At 49.5% G+C, this 20,000-nt stretch overlaps 1 protein-coding gene across 1 annotated transcript in view; it reads left to right on the forward strand.

The window, feature by feature from the left end:
* The window catches only part of plxna2 (plexin A2), a gene marked incomplete at its 3' end in the record, with an annotated part of 183,766 nt that overhangs the window by 92,380 nt on the left and 71,386 nt on the right, over positions 1 to 20,000 (forward strand). Inside the window, 2 exon segments of the mRNA XM_079741140.1 lie at positions 7,643 to 7,743; positions 19,632 to 19,755. Of these exon segments, the coding sequence (XP_079597266.1) occupies positions 7,643 to 7,743; positions 19,632 to 19,755 (225 nt within the window).

Genomic DNA, 20,000 nt, shown 5'->3' on the forward strand with positions numbered 1-20,000 from the left:
ACACCGTGTTACACTGACGATTTTGAGTGCATGTGTGTGTGTTGGTGTGTGCTTGTGTCTGTTGGTGTGCGCATGTGTGTGTGTGTTGGTGTGCGCTTGTCTCTGTGGGTGTGTGCATGTGTGTGTTGGTGTGAGCTTGTGTGCGTTTGTACTTGAAATGAGCAGACAAACAGAAGAGACATGCTGGAAATATAATGAAGAAAATGAGGCAGAGAAATCAGGTTTCAAAAATAAGTGCTCATTTTGTTGCCAGATTCAAGTATTGTTTCTGGGGACGGGAAAATGTGAGAAGGCAATTTGTAGACGAGCCAAGATTCACTAAATGTTTTATTTTTTTAGCTTCAGACTCGCCTTCCCTCCCTTCTCCTTTATCCCTCGAATCAATCTAACCTAATGTGTGCTTTGTGTATTCTTCTCCAGTTCAGCTCCTTGTGATACCTCCTCCAGACTCTCGCTCAGCACAGCTCCACTCCAAATAGATCTGACCTTCAGGGAACTACAGTAATACACCGTAGTAACTCTGTGTCGTCTGTCCCTCTTCCAGCGCACTTGCTATCCCTGGATTACAACTCTGGCTGTCTGTTGTTCCCGATTCCATAAAGGTTGCACAACAGGAGAAATCAATTGAGTGTGTGATCACTCCCTGGAATGAGAGTCATGTTGAAACCGTAGAGCACTCTGACACAAAGCAACAAGGACAAAAGCAGAGGCCATGCAGAATATTAAAAGCAAATCATTTGCTGTAGATCTGCTTTTTTTTTAAATTATTCAATGTCTTGCTGTGCAGAGCAATGGACCAGTAGATAGCTTTAGGGGAAAAGCGCAGGATTTTTTCTCCACATTTATAATCAGCTTTCTTTATTTTTTTCCCTCTTCATGTGCAATCATTATGCATGCAGGACAAATGTAAAATACTCATTTTCCCTCTCCAAAAAAGAAGCTGTCACCTCCCCACTCAAAGCCGTTATTATTCCGATTTCGATTATTGTTCCTTTTTTTTATACAAACAATCCAAAGAGATACAAACACTTGTACCCCTCCCTAAACCACCCTCCCCCGGCGCCCCTTGCCCCCCCCCCACGCCAGCTGGGTCAGCGTGTGTTCCTTAATCACGCCAGATGTTTTGGGTATCCCAGGTTGTGATTACACCCTGCCCAACCCCCTAGCACCACCCCACTACAGCCCACACGCCGCCACACACTGCCCCTCCTCCGGGTCTAGCCTCCACCCTCCTGGGTCTGAGTCTGGCTCCATGGGTCGGGAACAGGAGCACGGTCAGAGAGAGTCTGGCTGAGAGACTGAGAGGCAGGGCTTGTGAAGCCTTATGCCAGTGGGGGACGGCGCACAGCAGTCGCTGTACGCCGTCCCCCACTGGCATAAGGCTTCACAACCCTCACGTTGAGAATGAAAAGCAGTAAACCTTCACAATGGACCCTTCTTCCTGCAGTTGTATATTGTGTTGTCCTGGGCTGTTTTATTGGGTGAACTCTGCTTTTATTCAGTTTGGAGCGTGAGCAAGAATCAGATCAACTCCAACTCCAACAGGCAGTGTGGGGGTCGTGTCATGGATGCTGGGGGGGATTCAGTAAAGATGTTAAAATGGAAGGAGAGGAAAATCCCAGAGCATGCCTATGGACTAGCAGAGAGAGAGATAGAGAGAGGTAAAACACTAAAGATGGAGCCCCCGGCATGCACCAGCGCCTCAGCGGTGTCACCAGAGCAGATTAGTGAGGGTCCAGGGACACAGCTAGCCGCCTGCTAGTCGCTGTCACCGAGGAAACATTCAGCAGCCAGTCACACTGCAGGACGCTCTCTTTGGGCCCTCGTGTTTTTTATTCATTCACCTTTTTCTTTATTCATTCTCTTTCACTCTCTCTCTCTCTCTCTCTCTCTCTCTCTCTCTCTCTCTCTCTCTCTCTCTCTCTCTCTCTCTCTCTCTCTATCTCTCTCTTCCTCTCCCTCTCTCTCTCCCTCTTCCTGTCTGCGCTGTCTGCCCTCTCTTTCCCTCTCTCCCTCTCTACCTTCCTCTTCCCTCTTGGTGGGAATGGATATTGTGGCCATGATCGATGTGGCTCATTCTACTGACGTCGTAGCCGGCTAGCTCTCATTAAAAATGGATAAGAAAGTACAGGGAGCTGTGTGTGTGTGTGTGTGTGTGTGTGTGTGTGTGTGCGTGCGTGCGTGCGTGCGTGCGTGCGTGCGTGCGTGCGTGCGTGCGTGCGTGCGTGCGTGCGTGCGTGCGTGCGTGCGTGCGTGCGTGCGTGCGTGCGTGCGTGCGTGCGTGCGTGTGTGTGTGTGTGCGTGTGTGTGTGTGTGTGTGCCTTTTAAAAGGTGCATGTTGCAGGCAGTCCCAGTAGTGCCAGCTGTTTACCGTGCATTGCAGGCGGGTTTTGGGAAAGGAGTTGAGTATGTGTGTGTGTGTGTGTCTATGCTCCTGGGGTCAGAGACAGGCAGGTTACCATGACGACAGCTTGCATAATAGCTTCCTCTGCCTTACACTAGGATGACCAAAAAAAACACCCTCTTTAATTCAATTCAAATTTAAAAAGAGCTTTATTGGCATCATGGGAAGCAGCTCAATTGTACAATGCGAGTGCACCTCTGAAGAATCCTCCCTCTATGGTCTGGTTCCAATGCCTACAACCCATCAATGCATTCATCAGGGGCTTGGAGGGGCTGGGAGGCTTGGACCCTATGCTCTCTCTACGGCCAATACATCCTCTCCCTCTCCTGGCTCCTACAGTACGGAGGCTGCGACGGCCCCATCCTCTCTCCCTCTCCCCGTCTCCCTGGAGATCATTAATAATAAAGACAGTCAGATCAAAGGAAAATGGAGCCTTATCCTGTAAGACGGGCACAAGTGTGAGGCTTTAACCTTGGTGACGCACACCAGGATTTCCCCGGCGCCTGAGGTCAATGCTGTGTTTGATAGCACGGCGGTGCGCTAAGTGATCCTGGATATTAAGGAGCGCTAGCTAAACCGCCCATTAGCCGTTGGCGTGTGTTAGCCGCCGAGGGAGCGGCTACTGAAGCCCTGGGGTGGGCTGGGGAAACAGGGAACCTGTTGTTAATAGCCACAGGTTGGTGCTCAGTCAGCACCACCACCTCCACCACCACCACCACCCGAGCCTGTAGCCATTCTAGCAGCATTACCCCCCTGCTGGGCCCCTCCTGCGCAGGAGTGTACATTAGCATCCATTTACCATCAGCGCGCCTCACCTGGCCTGGAGCCCTGAGAAGGCTGAGCAGCTTGCCTGGATGGATGGTCCTCCACACGCCATGATCCTTCTACTGCACATACTACATGCATGCAGTTACATTTAGGGTCAGTGTTCACCCAACCACACACACACACACACACACGCACACACACGCACACACGCACACACACACACACACACACACACACACACACACACACACACACACACACACACACACTCACTCCCTCACTCACACGAGCAAATGGATATAAGGGACTTCTTTGTCATCACAAGCCTGCTGTGATGATTGACCAAACCTTCTGCTGGACAACAGCTGCTGCTCCCACCTCCGACAGACAAACGCACGCGCACACACACACAGGCACACATGCACACAGGCACACAATATGCTTACTCTCTCACTTCTAACTGTATGAGCTGACAGTACACTGAATCTCAATGCAGCATCTCTGTCTGACTGTAGACACATCTCTCCTCTACATCCCCCTTCCCCCTACCCTCCCCAAACAAAGACCCCCCCCTGACAGCTGTCTCCACACTGTAACCCTCTCCAATTCAGGGGCGTGTGGACGATTAGTCTGCCTGGCGGACGAGCACAAGTGTTTTCATAACGCGACCACATGATATCATTCGGGGGGGTTTATAAAATATACAAAATATAAAATTAGATGACTCAACATGCCTTTTTGAGTCTGGTCCTAACACAGACGTATCCAGTGCTCCACAACCCCCCCCCCCCCCCCCCCCCCCCCCCCCCCCCCCGACCCAGGGAGGTGGGGGGCGGGGCCCCTGGAGGCGGTGTTAGTTAAGAGCCACCGGCCGCCACTGCTGAAATGTCCCGCTCTGGAACTCATTACAGCATAACCCCTGTTTATCCTGCAGCTACAGGAGACACACACACACACACACACACACACACACACACACGCACACACACACACACACACACACACAAATACCAACACACACACATGTATAGCACAGACGTGTGTACAAACAAGCATACAAACACAAACACACATGTAAGTACCTAGAAACACACACACACACAAACACACATATGCAACTGTCCTTCGGAGGAGACGTCCGTCCTTCGGAGGAGACATAAAACCGAGGTCCTGACTCACTGTGATCATAAAAGATCCCAGGACACTTATCGCAAAAAGTAGGGGTTTCCCCGGTGTCCTGGCGCAACCAGGCTAATTCAATCTGGCCCCCCTAATAATCCTCCTGTACAATTGGCTGACTCATTAATTCCCTAAATCTCCAACTCAAGCTGGTGTGTGGTGAGCGTTCTGGCGCAGATTGGCTGCCGTGCATCACCCAAGTGGGTGCTACACACTGGTGGTGGTGAGTTAGGTCCCCCCATTCACTGTAAGCGTCTTTGGGCCATTGAAAAGCGATATATATAAATATAGTGAATTATTATTATTATTATTATTATTAACAAACATGTATACACACAACTGTGAGTAGACACGCACGCAAACAGGCACACACAAACACACACTCACACATGTATACCACACACACATGTACGTACACACACACCCACGGTGGGGCTGACGAGGGCGTGATCTAGCAGCAGAAGTGTCTGTGGAGAAGGCCTGGAGAGCAACGGGCTGTCACCGCCCCGCCATGTCAAATGCTCTCTTTGTTGGGCCACCCTGGGGTTGTTCGCTGCCACAGGAAAGGAGGGGGGGGCACAGGCAGGTTGGGTGTGTGTGTGTGGGGGGGGATTATGGGAGGGGCGGGGGGGCTGTGGCTTCTTTGTCCCAATGACAAAATACAAAAATGAAGAAACGAAGCACACAGATTTGAAGGTCGTAATGGCTGTCAGCCGCCCACGCTCAGACACAAATACACCCGGCGCACACAACACATACCTGCCCCCTGCTTCCTACGCAATTATCTCCGCAAAAACTCCATTTGTAGCTTGAATGGTGCCGTTCTGTTGCTCTTCGACGAGGCCTCTGTTGTTCATAGAACAGGCAGAGTTGGATGAAAGTGAATTTGGTATCACACGCAACCAATTGTTTTGCTCAATTTGGGATTCTTACTTTGACTTTGTCTGGTGTGTGCTGTTGTTAGAGAAAGTATTTGTCTGTGTGTGTGTGTGTGTCTGTGTGTGTGGCCCTGTTCACACCTAGCATTAACATGCGTCTTGAGTGATACTATCACAAGTGGACAGCTCTAAGTGCTTGAGTTCACGCCTGGCATTAGAATGCGTCTTGCATCCTAAGGAACCACTTGTCGTGTAATCCTTTGGGCCAATAGCGCCTTGTCATTGTATGTCCTCTAAAACAGTTTGCTTTGGCCCCTAACATACTCAGATTATTTTCAAATACAACGATAAGAATCCTTACAGAAATGCAGCTTTCTTCCATACCTTCTGCTTGATCCGCTCTTTTTGTTATTGTGTCTACCCAACTCTCACTTAAGGAACGGTCTCGCACTGAAATCTGAAGTTTGCACTGAAATCTCGTTGTTGCGTTGTTACTGGATATTTCCCTATTGTAATTACAATCTCAACTCTTCTTCACCTATATTTTTTAGATAACACTAAACTACCCTTCTGTGGTCCAACACAAGAACTCCCCTCTCTCTAGCTCTCAACTGTGTTTTCATCGTTCTCTTCCTGCAACAACCACAAGTCTTGTGAGCCTTGGTTGGACATAGTATCAAACAGACCAGGATCAAGCGAATTTTATAGAAGAAAGACAAATGTCTGTACTGATCCTTTCAATAATGATGGAAAATAATCTGGATTACAGGATTACAATGCAGCCCGTTTGCGCCAATTATGCTGCAGGGTCCTTTCTCAATACAAGAAAAAACATTTTCATATATACAGCTAGAAAAATGTGACCTGGGTGTGTTCACACCTTTGCATAGAGTGGTCCACTTGTTATCAGATCACCCAAGACACGGTTTAAAGCAAGGTGTGAACAGGGCTGTGTGTGTGTGTGTGTGTGTGTGTGTGTGTGTGTGTGTGTTTAAAATACACAAGCAAAGGTGAGAATTGTGTCAACTCAGGGGACAAACACACACACACACACACACACACACACACACATAAGCACACACACACACTCACTGGTTTTCTGGCATAAATGAGACACGATGGAGGTTTTTTTCTTGTACAAGCAAATTCTCCCCAATACATTAGTCGATGGTAAATGTAAATAGCTGAGGCTTTTTATTTTTTCTACCATGGCTGTTCTTCACACATGCGACTGCAGACCCACCAGCCCGGGGTCTGCTTGCTTTGTACCGGCCCCCAATTTGAATCACACTGTTGACATTTGCAGCTTCTTTCATCTCATTCAAACATTTTTTTTAACCTGAGTCATTAAAAGTTGCGCTATTGAGCAATGCAAACAGCCACAAAATGCTGCATTTCTGCGATAAACGTCGGATAGGCAGTGCACATGGCAAAAAAGGGTTCCTGAAAACGCTCAGCCTGAGCTCGGCAGACAGACGAACCGGCAGTCGCACAATTAGCGTCATGAAGTTTCAAGCCTTTGCTTTTTTTTGCTAGTGAAGCTCAGGCCTGTCAGAAGGCCACTCTGTGTGCGCGTGTGTGTTTGTTCAGGCTGCTGTACCTAGGCAGACAAAAGCCCATTGATGGCAGAGGAACAGCTTCCCCTGGTCAGCCGGGCCCAGCTGCTCTCTGCTGGTCCTCTGGCTCTCAGATAAGGGCAACGTTTGCCCTCGCCGGCGCACTGGGGCCCTGCCTCCGCTGTGCTGCTCGCTGCGTTGTAGCGCGCGCACACACACACACACACAAGCAGTCACACACACATGCGGCCACACACACGCACGCATGTACACGCACACACGCACAAACACGCTTGTACACGCACGCACGCACAAACACGTTAATGCACACGCACAAACATGCACGCACTCGCACACAATCTAACGCACACACACGCGCACACACACATACATGCAAACACACTTATAGGCATTCTGACACACACACACACACAGACACACACACACACACACACACACACACACACATACATAACACACACAGACCAATACTGCATGCTGTTGGGTTTTGAAAAGCACCCACATACAAGAAAATGTCCCAAAAGTGCCTGGAAACATCAGAATGTGTTAATGTAAAAACATGGGGACTGCCAAGTTGCCGTCAGATGCAGATTCTGATGCAGCCATTTCCTCCCGGGGGGTGGTTTAAAGATAGAGGATTTGTGAGAGATTTAAAATGAAAGCGATGGGGGAGGGGGTGTTGGCCGATGTACAATCCAACAGGAGAATTCAAATCGCTATTATATATTGCAAATCACCAGGAAACCAGATGGAGGAACCTAATTTAGACACAAGAGGAAGGACGTGTGCTCTGTGAGGACCAACACACTGACCTTCTCCATGCCCTGTGTCTCCAGGTCACCCAGGTGCCCATCGAGTCGTGTGAGCAGTATGGGACATGTGGAGAGTGCCTGAGCTCTGGGGACCCCCACTGTGGCTGGTGTGTCCTGCACAACATGTGAGTAGCCTCCACCAATACAACCTGACAACCAGCCTCCCTCCCTCAGAACCAACAGCACACCACCACCCCATCGCGACACCACAACCACCAAACCACACCACCAACACCGGCTCACAGCCACAACACCAGCACTAACACCATCACACAACCACCACCACCACTAACTCCGACACCACCACCACTACAGCACCACAAGGTCATAACGACACCATCACGAGGCCATAACCACTCCCCTGCCACACCACCAACACCGCACCACCAGGCAACTGTCATCTCAGACAGATGGTAAACAACGTCCTAAATGGTAACATCAGACATTCCCTAATTCTTGTCTTTGTTTTCTTCTTCTTTCAACCGTAACTGTTTTCGGTAAATATCCTGGTAAATATTAAGCCAGTATATGTAACTGTTACGGTGAATACGGCTCCTTTTAGTCCAGACTGCCAGATTGAGTGGAGCCTGAAAGGGTTTGACTGTGCATCTGTACCCTGAACAACTCCCAGCCCCCAGAGTGCTTGTCACACTAAGAGCAGCTGCTGTCCTATGCGCCCACAAACAGTGGTGAAGTTATCATTTTATTGTTGTATTTGTCAGTTTTTTCTGTCTTTCCCTGGCAGGAAGCCTCCTGGTATTTCAAATGACAGATGGAAAGACAACAGTGTAGGCCAAAGACAGACTCGCTGTGTTCTGCTTATCGATTGTAGCCTGACTACAAAACCTGAGACTACTGTTGTCATCATCTTCCAGAAGCCTGAATAGTCCCCCATAAAGCGGGAGCTAAATCTCTTCGGTATTGGCGTTGTTAGTAAACTGTTGTCTCTTATTTAATCAAGTGCTTCAGACACAGCAACATGTGAGCTAGGAAGCCATGAGTGACCCCTGCTGGAAGTTACCTGCTACTGCACCAAAACACCCGAAGACTGCCTTTGCCCCGAGATCATAAGAAGCCTTGTCTATTTATCTTTATTTGGGTGGGGATTGGGGGGGGGGGGGGGGGTGGTATGAGGCACTTGTGAAGGCAGACGTCTGTGAATGTGTGAATGGGACTGAAGTGATGACAGTTAGATGAAATGACGGAGAGGAGAATGCCGGGAGCACAAGACGAGGGAGACGTTGTCTGGCTCTTATTTTCTTTCTTCTACTTTATAGCAGACAGACACGCACACGCAGCCCAAATGCACTAACACACGCACACACACACAGAGGATCCAACAACCCCCCCACCCCATCCCCCCTTCCCCGCACCCCGCTTAAAAGCACCCCCCCTGTAAAGGTATAGTCTAATCTTTGTGTGTGTCAGAGCACTGCCGCAATCATCATTACCAGGATGGCGGCCCTCGGCAAAGTGCACTTAAAGTAATTTACATCACTCCAATGCTGGGACAGGACACATAATTGGCCAGCGACATGGTAATTCGGCATGTGTGCGCTTGCCGGTGTGGCGGGGCGTGGTAGGTGGGGTGGTGGTAGCTGCCCCGGGTGAGGATAGATCTGCTAACATACCTTAGCACACAGATAACTTACAACAACAAAATACGCCGTCCTCGCTAGCGATGCTGGTGGTTGTCTACGCCTTGGCAGGCCAGAGGCCCCTAGAGGTGTGAACCCCTGAGGTGGTGGGCGGCGGTCCTGGAGAGGCTGTATTTATGACGGGAGGGGTGAGGAGGGGAGAGGGCTTAAGGCAGCTGTGTCGCAGCTGTCTGATGTGTAAATGGTTTCTTTGACTGTGCATGCAAGAGCCTGTGTGATGTTTTTAGTTCTGATCTCTGTCGTCCCTCGAGGGGGAATTTGATTTACAGTCAAGGGCAGAAAATATTAATTGGACACGGGACATGAATCACAACAATTACAGCAAACAATCAAAGAAAAAAATAAATCTGTTTGATAAAATATCAAACTATTGGAATGGTAGCCATGATAAAGTGCTGCTGTGCAATGCGGTCAAGGCTTAGTCTAAATCAATCACATTTATTGCTCTTGGAAAAAAGGAACATTTAAACCTACTGCTTTTCTGTATTTTCGCCCAAAAGGGAGAACAATGTGTGTGCTTTAGTTTGAATGTTTGCATGTCCATGCTGATGTCGGGTCCAAAACTTGGACAATGCTGGAGCTCAAATTTCGGGGTGAGACTGATCAACATTTTCCTGTTTGCTACAGATATATTGTTCCAAAGATAGACTGATTAGTGAGTGCAAGAGGTTTCAGAAGACGATTCCAGCAAGTTCCTTTCTACAGTGACCAGTCTTCCTCACAGCTTTGATTTAAAACCTTGACAGACTCTAAGGTTGTTGGTGACTGTACAGGATGCTTTAGCTTGTCATCCCACCGGCAACAGGAAATCAAAGTTAACCAGTGCTGGCCTGGTCGGCGTTCACTGTTGGCCAAGGAGGGTTACTGACAATGGGAAGACGGGGCTATCAATTTAGTCAGTATTTTAATCAGTCCTCTTCCGGATCCAAGATTCACGGTCAGCCATATCACGTTGGTTGTGGTTCCACCACACAGGTTGTTTCAAGTAGAGCCCTATTCCATGTAACACACATCAACACATTCACCCAGATCTGAGTTGGACACCTTCAGACTTTAGATTAACCTCTAAAGATCGTCTAGAAGACTCTGATTTTGGAGTCTAGCGCGGGGGCGAATTGGGGTGAGGTAGGTGGGAGGGGGGGGAGTAGATTGGTGAAAAGGTCAACAGTTACTTTCACATCACATGAGCCATCTGTTCCTCTGTTTTCCTGCACGGTGAAGCCTGGGGCCACCTGTCCCCCCCCCCCCGTCCCCCGTCCCCTCCTAATCCCCCGTCCTCTCTACTGCTGACCCCACAACAAGCGTGACGGGACCTGGCCCGCTCTGGGCCGGGCGGAGAGAGTATCTCTTTACTGGAAGACGGAACGGACTGCCAGTCGCACCGGGTAGTTTGAGGCTTACCGTGACTTTGGGAAAAAAACAAAGACGTAGACTTTCTTCTGTTTTTTCTCTCTGGTGTGCTCATGATGACACAGCATCGCAGGTAGCGACAGCGGCACTAGCTTATAGCATCGCTAGCATCACAGGCACTTAAATACACTGGGATGGACCTGGATGTGATGGTTTGAGCGTGGATCCTCCTGCAGCCAACAGGCGCAGGTTGACCTTGATGCACACGGCTGCAGGCCAGAGCAGCTGCATATTTTGGCCGTGGAGAACGACCAATGGCCGAATTATACATGGAGCATAAACTCACACAGAACAAAAAGCCGTGGCACATAAAAAACGGCCGCCATCACCCATTCTGCCCCATCACTGTTTCAGCCGCAATCACGGCGTCGCAGCCAGCTTCTCCATCCTCCCTCCTCCCCTCCTCCCCCCCCTCCTCCTCCCCCCCTCATCCCCTTCTTCCGTCTTCTCCTCCCCTCCTTGCCTCTTCCCCCAACCCCCTCCCCGTCTCTAAACCCACTGTTGTTTTATGGAAATGTTCAGGGCTTCTCTCATTCCCGTATCTACCCATTCCAAAATCCCTCCGCAGCCAGACTGGAGCTCATCATACCGGTGTAGCGAGGCCGTTGAGTAGCACTGGCCCTGCTCTGGAATGGCCTCATTCACACTCAAGAGGAGGTCTGCTGCACACAAGCACCTTCCAATTCTGTGAATGTGCTGATAGTTGATGCTTAATGTTGGTGCTTATTGTTGATGGCGGTGGTATACACACCTTCCATTTTCTCTCCTTCACTGTGTCTGCAAGTGTGTGTGTGTGTGTGTGTGTTTGTGTGTATGTGTGTGTGTGTGTGTGTGTGTGTGTGTCTCAGTGGGGGTTCTGTGTTGTGTCTGTCTTGTAAGTGTATGTGTGTGTGCGTATGTTCCTGTGCGTGTTGTGTCTGTGTGTGTGTGTCACGTGTGTGCCGTTTGAAGTGCTCCATGCCAAGGTGGCTAATTAGGAACCCGGCAGGACATTAGCTTGCCTTGCAGTGATGAGGAGGAGCAAGCGAGTGTAGAGAGACAGAGAGACAGAGAAGAGGGAGAGAGCCAGCCAGGAGTAGAACTGTGTCTCTCCATTCCCGTTCTCCTCGCTACGCCTCGGAGTGGCGTGAGCCTCCAAAGTCCTTTAATTACCAGCAGCTGCTCCGCAGCCACTGCAAACATCAAGAACACGAGACGCCGGGGAAAGACACAAGACGAGAGAAAGGGGAGAGTGCTACGAGAGAGCGAGGGGGAGAGAGAGAGTGCTTGATATGCCCGCTCTCATCGGCCTACAAGATGAAGAAAAACAGACGAGAAGCGTTTTGATTGCGTCTCAATGGGAGCTCATCATCTTGAGCACACTTCAGAACAGACCCATGAATGGGAATTTGGTAAAACATTATTTGTAGTGCATTCCAAAATACAATCTCTGTCTTTATCTCTCTTTCGCTATAGACCACGCTCTCTTTTCTCTCACACACACTCAGTCACTCTCTCTCTCCTCCTCTTCTCTCCACTCCAGGTCTTTCTCGTTCTCTCACTCTTTCTCTACGGTCCCTGTCTCCGTTCAACTCTCCCTCCCTCTGTCTCTCTCTCACGTTCTTCCTCTTGTTCTCTTTCTCTGGTCCCCCGCTCTTTTCAATTGGATGTCTCTAAATCTCTTTGCCTGTGGCTATCCATTGTTAGTTCAACACTTAAATCATACCAAGAAGAGGCTTTTTTCTTTCCCTAAATGCAAGTCTCACTCTTTCACTCTCTTTCACTCTGCCCTCTTTCGCTTCCACAACTGTATTATTTCCTCTCTCAAGAGTTCCGTTAGTATAATGGACTTCCTGTTGCGTTCCCATGAATCGCTCCAGTGGGGCTCGTCGACAGGAGGGGGGGGGGGTTGTCTCGGCAGTACGATGACCTCACCTGAACGGGTCTTTCGAATCAATGTTACATCGGCATGAACCGGGTTGTATTGCAGCAATTTGTGTGGTGTTCACCAAAAGGCTTCTTGTTGGTTGGCGGTGGTTCGGAGATGGGGCCGGCACAAGGATCTTTTTGTGCGGATGACAGCTCTGTGTGGATATTGGGTTCTATCGGGTCGGTTGGAGCCCGGCGGGGAATGAGTCAGCGCTTGCAAAGCACTGCTCTGAGCAGAAATAACATATTTCTGCCACGCCCCCCACTAACTACTAGTGTTGTTCCGCTGGCAGGCCGCCGTGGCTCTGCTCGCCCGGTTTGTGTTGCAGCACAGCGAGGCCCAGAAACAGGGACATCTACAACAGAGTTGTGAGCTGTTTTCAGACAACGCGGGAGAAAAACAAAAAGTCTTCTTGGGATTTCATCAGCCATTTTGTTTTGCTTTGTTTTGGTTGAATCTGTAACTTAGCTTTAGCTATCATGTGCTAGCCCCCTTTCCTTAACCTTATTCCTTCCCTTACAATTTTTGGTTCAGTTAAGGGTGATTTTGAAAAAAAATTTAAGTTTCTTCACTCTGCCACGAATGGAAGCTGAGCGACCGTGCACTCACACAAATCAGTTTTGTTAGTTTAAAGGATGTCGAGCTCCTCGGTGGGAGGTCTGTGTGGCTTCACTTCATCACCACCAGTGTGAGGCTAGCAGAATGTATACAGCACAGCGTCCAACCACACGTAGTGACCAATAAATATATACGTAAATACATACGTCAGGGATCCGTACCAGCGTCATAAGGTTCGTTATTCATACATCTCTCGATACAAAAGCACTAGTCACTGTGAAACATCAAAGCTCCTATATAAACAAACAACTTAAGCCTAAACATTCTAGATTTAAATTTGGAAACTATGTCAAGCACCAACCATGAAACAACAGTTATCTTGGCAGTGGTAATGGCCATTTGGGTCCATTGTATGTGTTGGACAGTGTGTATACTGGCCTAGCACTCATCCGCAGTAACCACAGCGCCCGCGCTCTAATGAGATATTGACCAGGAAACATGGCTGCCTATTGATACTCACATGGATTCCCGGCACTCAGAGCCAGGGCTCCGTGGATGAGGTTATTTATGATGTAATGAAGGGCGGGGTTGTTTGTTAAAGGCCTTCAGTTGGACAGGGCTGGGGGGGGGGTTGTTGTTGTCAACTGGGATCAGATTTGATATAAATAAAACAATAAAACATGGCAAACATGGAGGGCAGAGTGGGTTGTTTAAGTGCACACTAAATTGTTCAGCGTGTCAGTGACTCTCATATTCATCCATTTCCTCTGATGTTCCCAGGAAGTGTTCATAGAGCACTGTACTACGGTCTCAGTAGAGTGTATTCTATGCTCTCTGTTCTGGCTCCTTTAAACAGACACATTGTGTGGGTGAGTGTGTGTGTGTCTGTTTGTGTGTGTGTGCATGTGTGCTTGTGGGTGCATGTGTGTGTGTGTGTGTGTGTGTGTGTGTGTGTGTGTGTGTGTGCGCGCATCTGTCCGTGAGAATGCATGTGTGCTTGTGTGTATCTGTGTGTGTGTGTGCGTGTTTATGCATACATGTGTGTTTGTGTGTGTGTGTGTTTGTTTGTTTGCGTAGGCTCATACACTTTTCACTACCAGAGTCTTGTGATTCTGTGCTCGCGTGCAGCGACCGCAGGACACCAGGTGATCCACCACGTGGGATCCTGGAGAGATTGACCTCGGTCACAAGCTCTGCAGTTCCCCACGCATCAACAGAACACACGCACACACACAAATGCACACACACACACACACACATGCAGACACACACACAACACGGAGACGTCTCTAGCTTTCGATCTCCGTAGCAATTTCAAAGTGTTGAAATAATGTTTTTGTGTCTCCATCCCCCGCCTGTTTTACCTCTCTCATGCATTCCTAAATGTTCTCACTTGAAGGCTCCCGCTGAATTCAACAAAGCATCCATCATTCACTGGTTCAGCAGCAGGAGCGCGGCTGGGAAAGGATGGAGTATGCCTGTGCACATGTGTGCGTATGTGTGTGTTTTTATGCGCTCCCACCCACCCGACGGCGAAGAAATCTTGTGTGAGCGAGCGTGGTTCCAGTGCAATCATTCCGCCATGCATATTTTACATACGGCCGGCGTGGTGGCGGGTAGAACCAGACGAAGCAGGCATGATGTCGCGTAATGGCTGATCGGCTAGAACACATGTTAGGAGGCACGGCGGCCGACGCACTACCTCACCTGATGGCTGCCCCCCCGCCCCTCCTCCCCAACCCCACCCTCTCTGCCTCTTTTTGTGCTGCACCTCCTGCTCTCTGCTGCACGGCTCCTTCCTCTTCTTGTTGTTGTCTGGGTTCTCCTCAGAGGGCCGAGGGGATGAGGGGAGGGTTTTCAAAATGGCCCCTGCCCTCCTGTCCCCCCCCGACCGTCGTCCTCTCCCCTGTCTGGCCCCACGCTGAGAGCCGCAATCACACACACTCCTCTCGCCACAGCGACACGCTCCTTAGAGGAGGTTACAGGGAGGGGGGAGGAGAGGGGGGGAGAAGGAGGAGAGGAGGGGAGGAGGAAGTGTTCCCCTGTCGCTTACATCTCCCCCATCCTGTGTGTGTGTGTGTGTGTGTGTGTGTGTGTGTGTGTGATGTATTGTGCAGGTGTGTTTGCAGGTTTTTGTGTGGTGCGTATGCGTGCGTGTTTGTGTGGGTATATTCTATGTGTGTGCATGTGTGTGCTTGCGTGCTCACAAACGCACACGACACACCGACACCGACACACACCGACACGACACACACACACACCGACACACACACACACAGACAAACACACACACACAGACACATACACACACACACAAACACACACACATACACACACACGTGCTTGTATTTCAGCGTGACAGGACATCTGTGTGCTCTGCTAAATTTACACACACGTGAACGTGAGCATGATGTGTGTGTGTGTGTGTGTGTGTGTGTGTGTGTGTGTTGGTCTGCACACTCGTGTCTGGGTGTCTATCAGTGACGGGTGCAGCAGAGAGATGAGGGTGTAATTGCCTGTCTGGAGCTCAGGGGGGGCGGGCGGGGGCTGGTAGAGGACCCTGAGGTGACTCTGTCATCACCCAGACACACAGCCTCAGATACACAGCCTCAGATACACAGCCTCAGACACACAGCCTCAGACACACAGCCTCAGACACACAGCCTCAGACACACAGCCTCAGATACCCGCCGTGGACCTCAGATAGGCTGTCAGCACAGGCGTTCTCTTCTCTTCTGCGAGGGCACAGGTATGTGCTGGCGCCTCAGCTCACACAAAAGAAGCAAACAATATCACAACCCTTTTTGTTATTTCTGCTGTTGTTTGCAACAATGCAACCCTTTTTTTTGCAACACTACAAACATACTGTTTGTGCCTGTGTGTGAATGACTCTTGTATTCCTGCTTCTTGTATTGTCCATCATATCTCTGTCTCCCAAATCTATATTTCTTTTATATTTGATGAGGTTTTTTGTGCCTCTATGGACAGAACAGAGAAGAGCGACAGGAAAACAGTTGGTATAGAGGAAATGACCGTAGGTGGGCGTCGTATTACATACCTGGTTAGCCTACTAGTGGGTTGAGCCACCAATCAATCATACACAACATTGTAGTACACACTAGGACAGAGACATCATCATTATATGAACCTTTTCACACAGCTCCTGTAACAGGTCCAACACAGGTGTGTCTGGGTCAGTCCTGTATGACTGAGATGCCAAGCTGTTCATTCACATCACTGGTGCTCTGGCAAACACACACACACACACACACACACACACACACACACACACACACACACACACACGCACAGTGAGGGAGAAAAAACACACACACATACACATGCACATGCACATGTACATGCACATACACACATACGCACACATTAAAAGCGTGTGGTGATTTGAGGTGATACTCTTTTGCGTACCTGGGCTGTGGAGCCAATAGGATTGAGAGTGACACGGTGGAGCCACTCGCTGTGTGCTTCAGCACCACGGACAGGGAACCAGACACAGCCCAGAGAGAAGGAGCTGTCACAGCCTCTGTCTGCTGATTTAAGGGCCGTTCGCTGCATGTGCTCCTGTGTATGTGTATGTGCAGTGCGTGGGTGTAAACCTTTTATGTGATTATATTCACTCACTCATGCGTGTTTGTGTGTAAATATCAGTTTGTTGATGTTGTTGTTGTTGTTTTTCTTTACAAAGTGCAGTCCCCGCTGAGACTCCTCCCTTTAACACCTCTGTGCGCAAGAGCGAAAACAAGGAAAAAAAGAAGCCTGCAGAAGGTAGTTTGAGTGACAGGGGGGGCAGTAGGGTGGTGTGGACTGATGGGCGGGGGTCCGCGGCGGACAGGAGGGGACGTCCATGCTGCTAGTCAACACTCGATGCGATGCACTTCAGCTAATGAGGGAGGCACGGGGTCAGCTTCTAACTACACACCGATAATGGCCGTCTCTGGTGAAACCATGGCAACAAGCATGTCCCTCTATCCCACACCCGGCCCCCCCGTCCCCAACCGCCCTTTCCCTCCCTTTCCCTCCTCCTAGTCTCTCCTTCTAGCTGACATCTGAACAGCAACAACATGAGAAAAAGAAAATGGAGAATCACAGTGAGGGAGAAAAAATGAAAATCAATGTGGGGGCTTTTTGTTGGCAGATAAATAACCACATATCATCCCTTTTTCTTTCGCCTTTTTACATGTTTTTTTTCTTTCTTCGTCTGTGCCCCGAGGTTGTTGGCATGGAAAAAAAATTATAGAGAAAATATTTTTGCAGACCTGAAAGCACATCAGGTATCATTTCCGCTTTCAGTGTCAATGCAGATGGAAAGAGAGAGGCGCCTCAGACCGAGAAACACCCCGTCGGTTGATCTAAATGATGCAAAGGCATGAGAGAGAGAGAGAGATAGAGAGAGAGAGACTGAGAGAGGCAGAGAGAGAGGGAGAGAGACAGAGAGCGAGGGATGACTCATGTGTTAGAGGAGATAGCAAGATTGCGCAAACATACACAAATGGATGCCAAGATGGAGTGGCGATGAACAACTCGAATGGCAGCACTGGAGGCAAAGTTGAAAAATGTTTTCCCAGAAGGTAGAAAACAACATGTGTGGAGAGAGATGGGGGGGGGGGTCTCTCTCATCCAGCTGCGATGCCCAATATGGGAACTAGACCACCACTTAGGAAACTACTGTGTGTTTGTGCTTGTACCATGTGTGTATGTTGTCATTATGTGTGTGTGTGCACGTGTGTGCGTCTGTGCGTTCATGCATATGCGTATGCGTGTGCGTTCCTATGTGTGTATTTTGGCCCCATGTTGGCGGTGCGTGTTCACACGGTGTGTTGGACGGAGCGTGATCCACTGACACCTTAATAACACAGAGAATCTCAATGAAGACATTGCAGCCGGTCGATGCCATGTGTGAGAGTGTGTGCACGATATGGCCCGATACACACACACACACACACACACGCACACACACACACGGGGAGGGAGTGCATCCCTGGGGTGTTCCGAGAGCAGGGCAGTGTGGAATCATTGTACACACAATCAGGCACACGCAAACACACATACACACAGCTGCGGCGGGAGGCAGGGTCTGATTGGTTCATCAGCACGGCAGACAGCGGCTGACCTGTTGGGGGCCAATTAGAGTCTTTGCGACCAGACAGCCAGTTAGCTCTGCCGGCTCCAGTCCAGAGGAATAACACTTAGGATGGGCCACCAGGAGGAGGAGGAGGAGGAGGAGGAGGAGGAGGACAGAGTCTCCTCTGCTGTAATGGGGCAGAGGCGGCAGCAAAGTTTTAATAAGAGCGAGGATACTGTTGTTTTTGTTAGTTTTTGCGTTTTCCTTGTTTTTCTTGTTTTTCCGTTTTTGTTTTGCGACCACAAAGGGCAGACGACAGGGGCGTATTGCTCTTCAAACACAGCTGGGTCTTTCACAGTGCCTCATACAAGACGGAAAGCACAGAAAATCATCGGCAACGCAGACGCCAATTAGCTGTGATCCAACGTGGAAAGTGAATGAAAGATGCAATGTTGCGTTTGTTGTTTGTGTTTGTGTGGTGCGTTTGGTTTGGTGGCTCGGGAGGTGACAGTGGCGGCCATTACACTGTTACGGATTAGTTGTTCCGGCTTGTTTGCAAATGTGATGACTGGATTAAATGAACAACACGCGCTACACAAGAGCTGTCGCTAGCAAATGCTGGCATTCGAGGTTGGACGGCAATTAGCCATCAAGCCGGTAGCTATCTACCACAAGTTATCTACCCCCAGTTAGCCACAACATGTTATCCTACAGTGAGATTAATCTGTGTGTCTGTGTGTGTCTGTGTGTTCAGTGGATGCGATGTCCCTTGTTGCTTCTTAACTAGTCCGCTTATACCCCAAAACACACACTGTTGTCGCTGCTATTGCTTGTAAAAGCGGGTAGGCAATTTATTTTAGAAGCGTTTTTTGTCCTATTTGTTGAAATCCTCTTGACATTCCGACATTAATCAATAAATAAAATGCGCTGTAGAAGAAAAAAAATACTGTGTATCTCTTGCTGTCGCACACCCGTAATAAGGCCATCGTTTTTATCAGGGCCAAATGTTTCTCTCTCTTTCTCTCTCTCTCTCTCTCTCTCTCTCTCTCTCTCTCTCTCTCGCTCTCTCTTTTTCTCTTCGTCTCGCACACACAGTAATGTCAGACACTTCTACTCGTTACTGCTCTGTTACCAGCCACTCCACTTTGTTTCTCTCCACATTGACATTGACGGCCAACACAACCTCAGACACACTCATACATGCACACACATACACACACACACCCTTCCCCCCCTACACACACACACACGTTTTTATTTTCAGATTCCAAATTGCAGCGCTGTCTGTGACTCAAACTCCCGCTTCATGCACCATTTCTGCCCTTTCCTCCTCCTCCTCCTCCTCCTCCTCCTCCTCCTCCCCCTCCTCCTCCTCCTCCTCCTCCTCCTCCTGGACAGGTGTTCCCAGAGGAGCCGCTGCGAACGCGCAGACGAGCCCTACCGATTCGCCGCCGCTCTCAGCCAATGTGTGAGGGCCACCGTCTACCCGGACAGCATCGCTGTGTCAGAGCCCAGCGTGCCCGTAAGTACGACGACTCTCTGGGACGCATGCGCGGATGCACACACACACGTACGCACACATGTGCTGGACACACTCACGCTGTGTACACAGGGAGTCCGACTTTTCAGTTTCAACTTGTGATGTGTGTTGAGCGTTGAGGTTTCGGTTCAATTCATTAGAGATGGATTGAGGTTAAAGTATTTGTGTCGTTTATTTACATATCTGCCACTCATTCCTGGAGGCACAGCTGGTGGAACCAGCGGGGA

The sequence above is a fragment of the Pollachius pollachius genome (genome assembly GCF_949987615.1).
Source record: "Pollachius pollachius genome assembly, chromosome: 8".
NCBI lineage: Eukaryota > Metazoa > Chordata > Actinopteri > Gadiformes > Gadidae > Pollachius > Pollachius pollachius.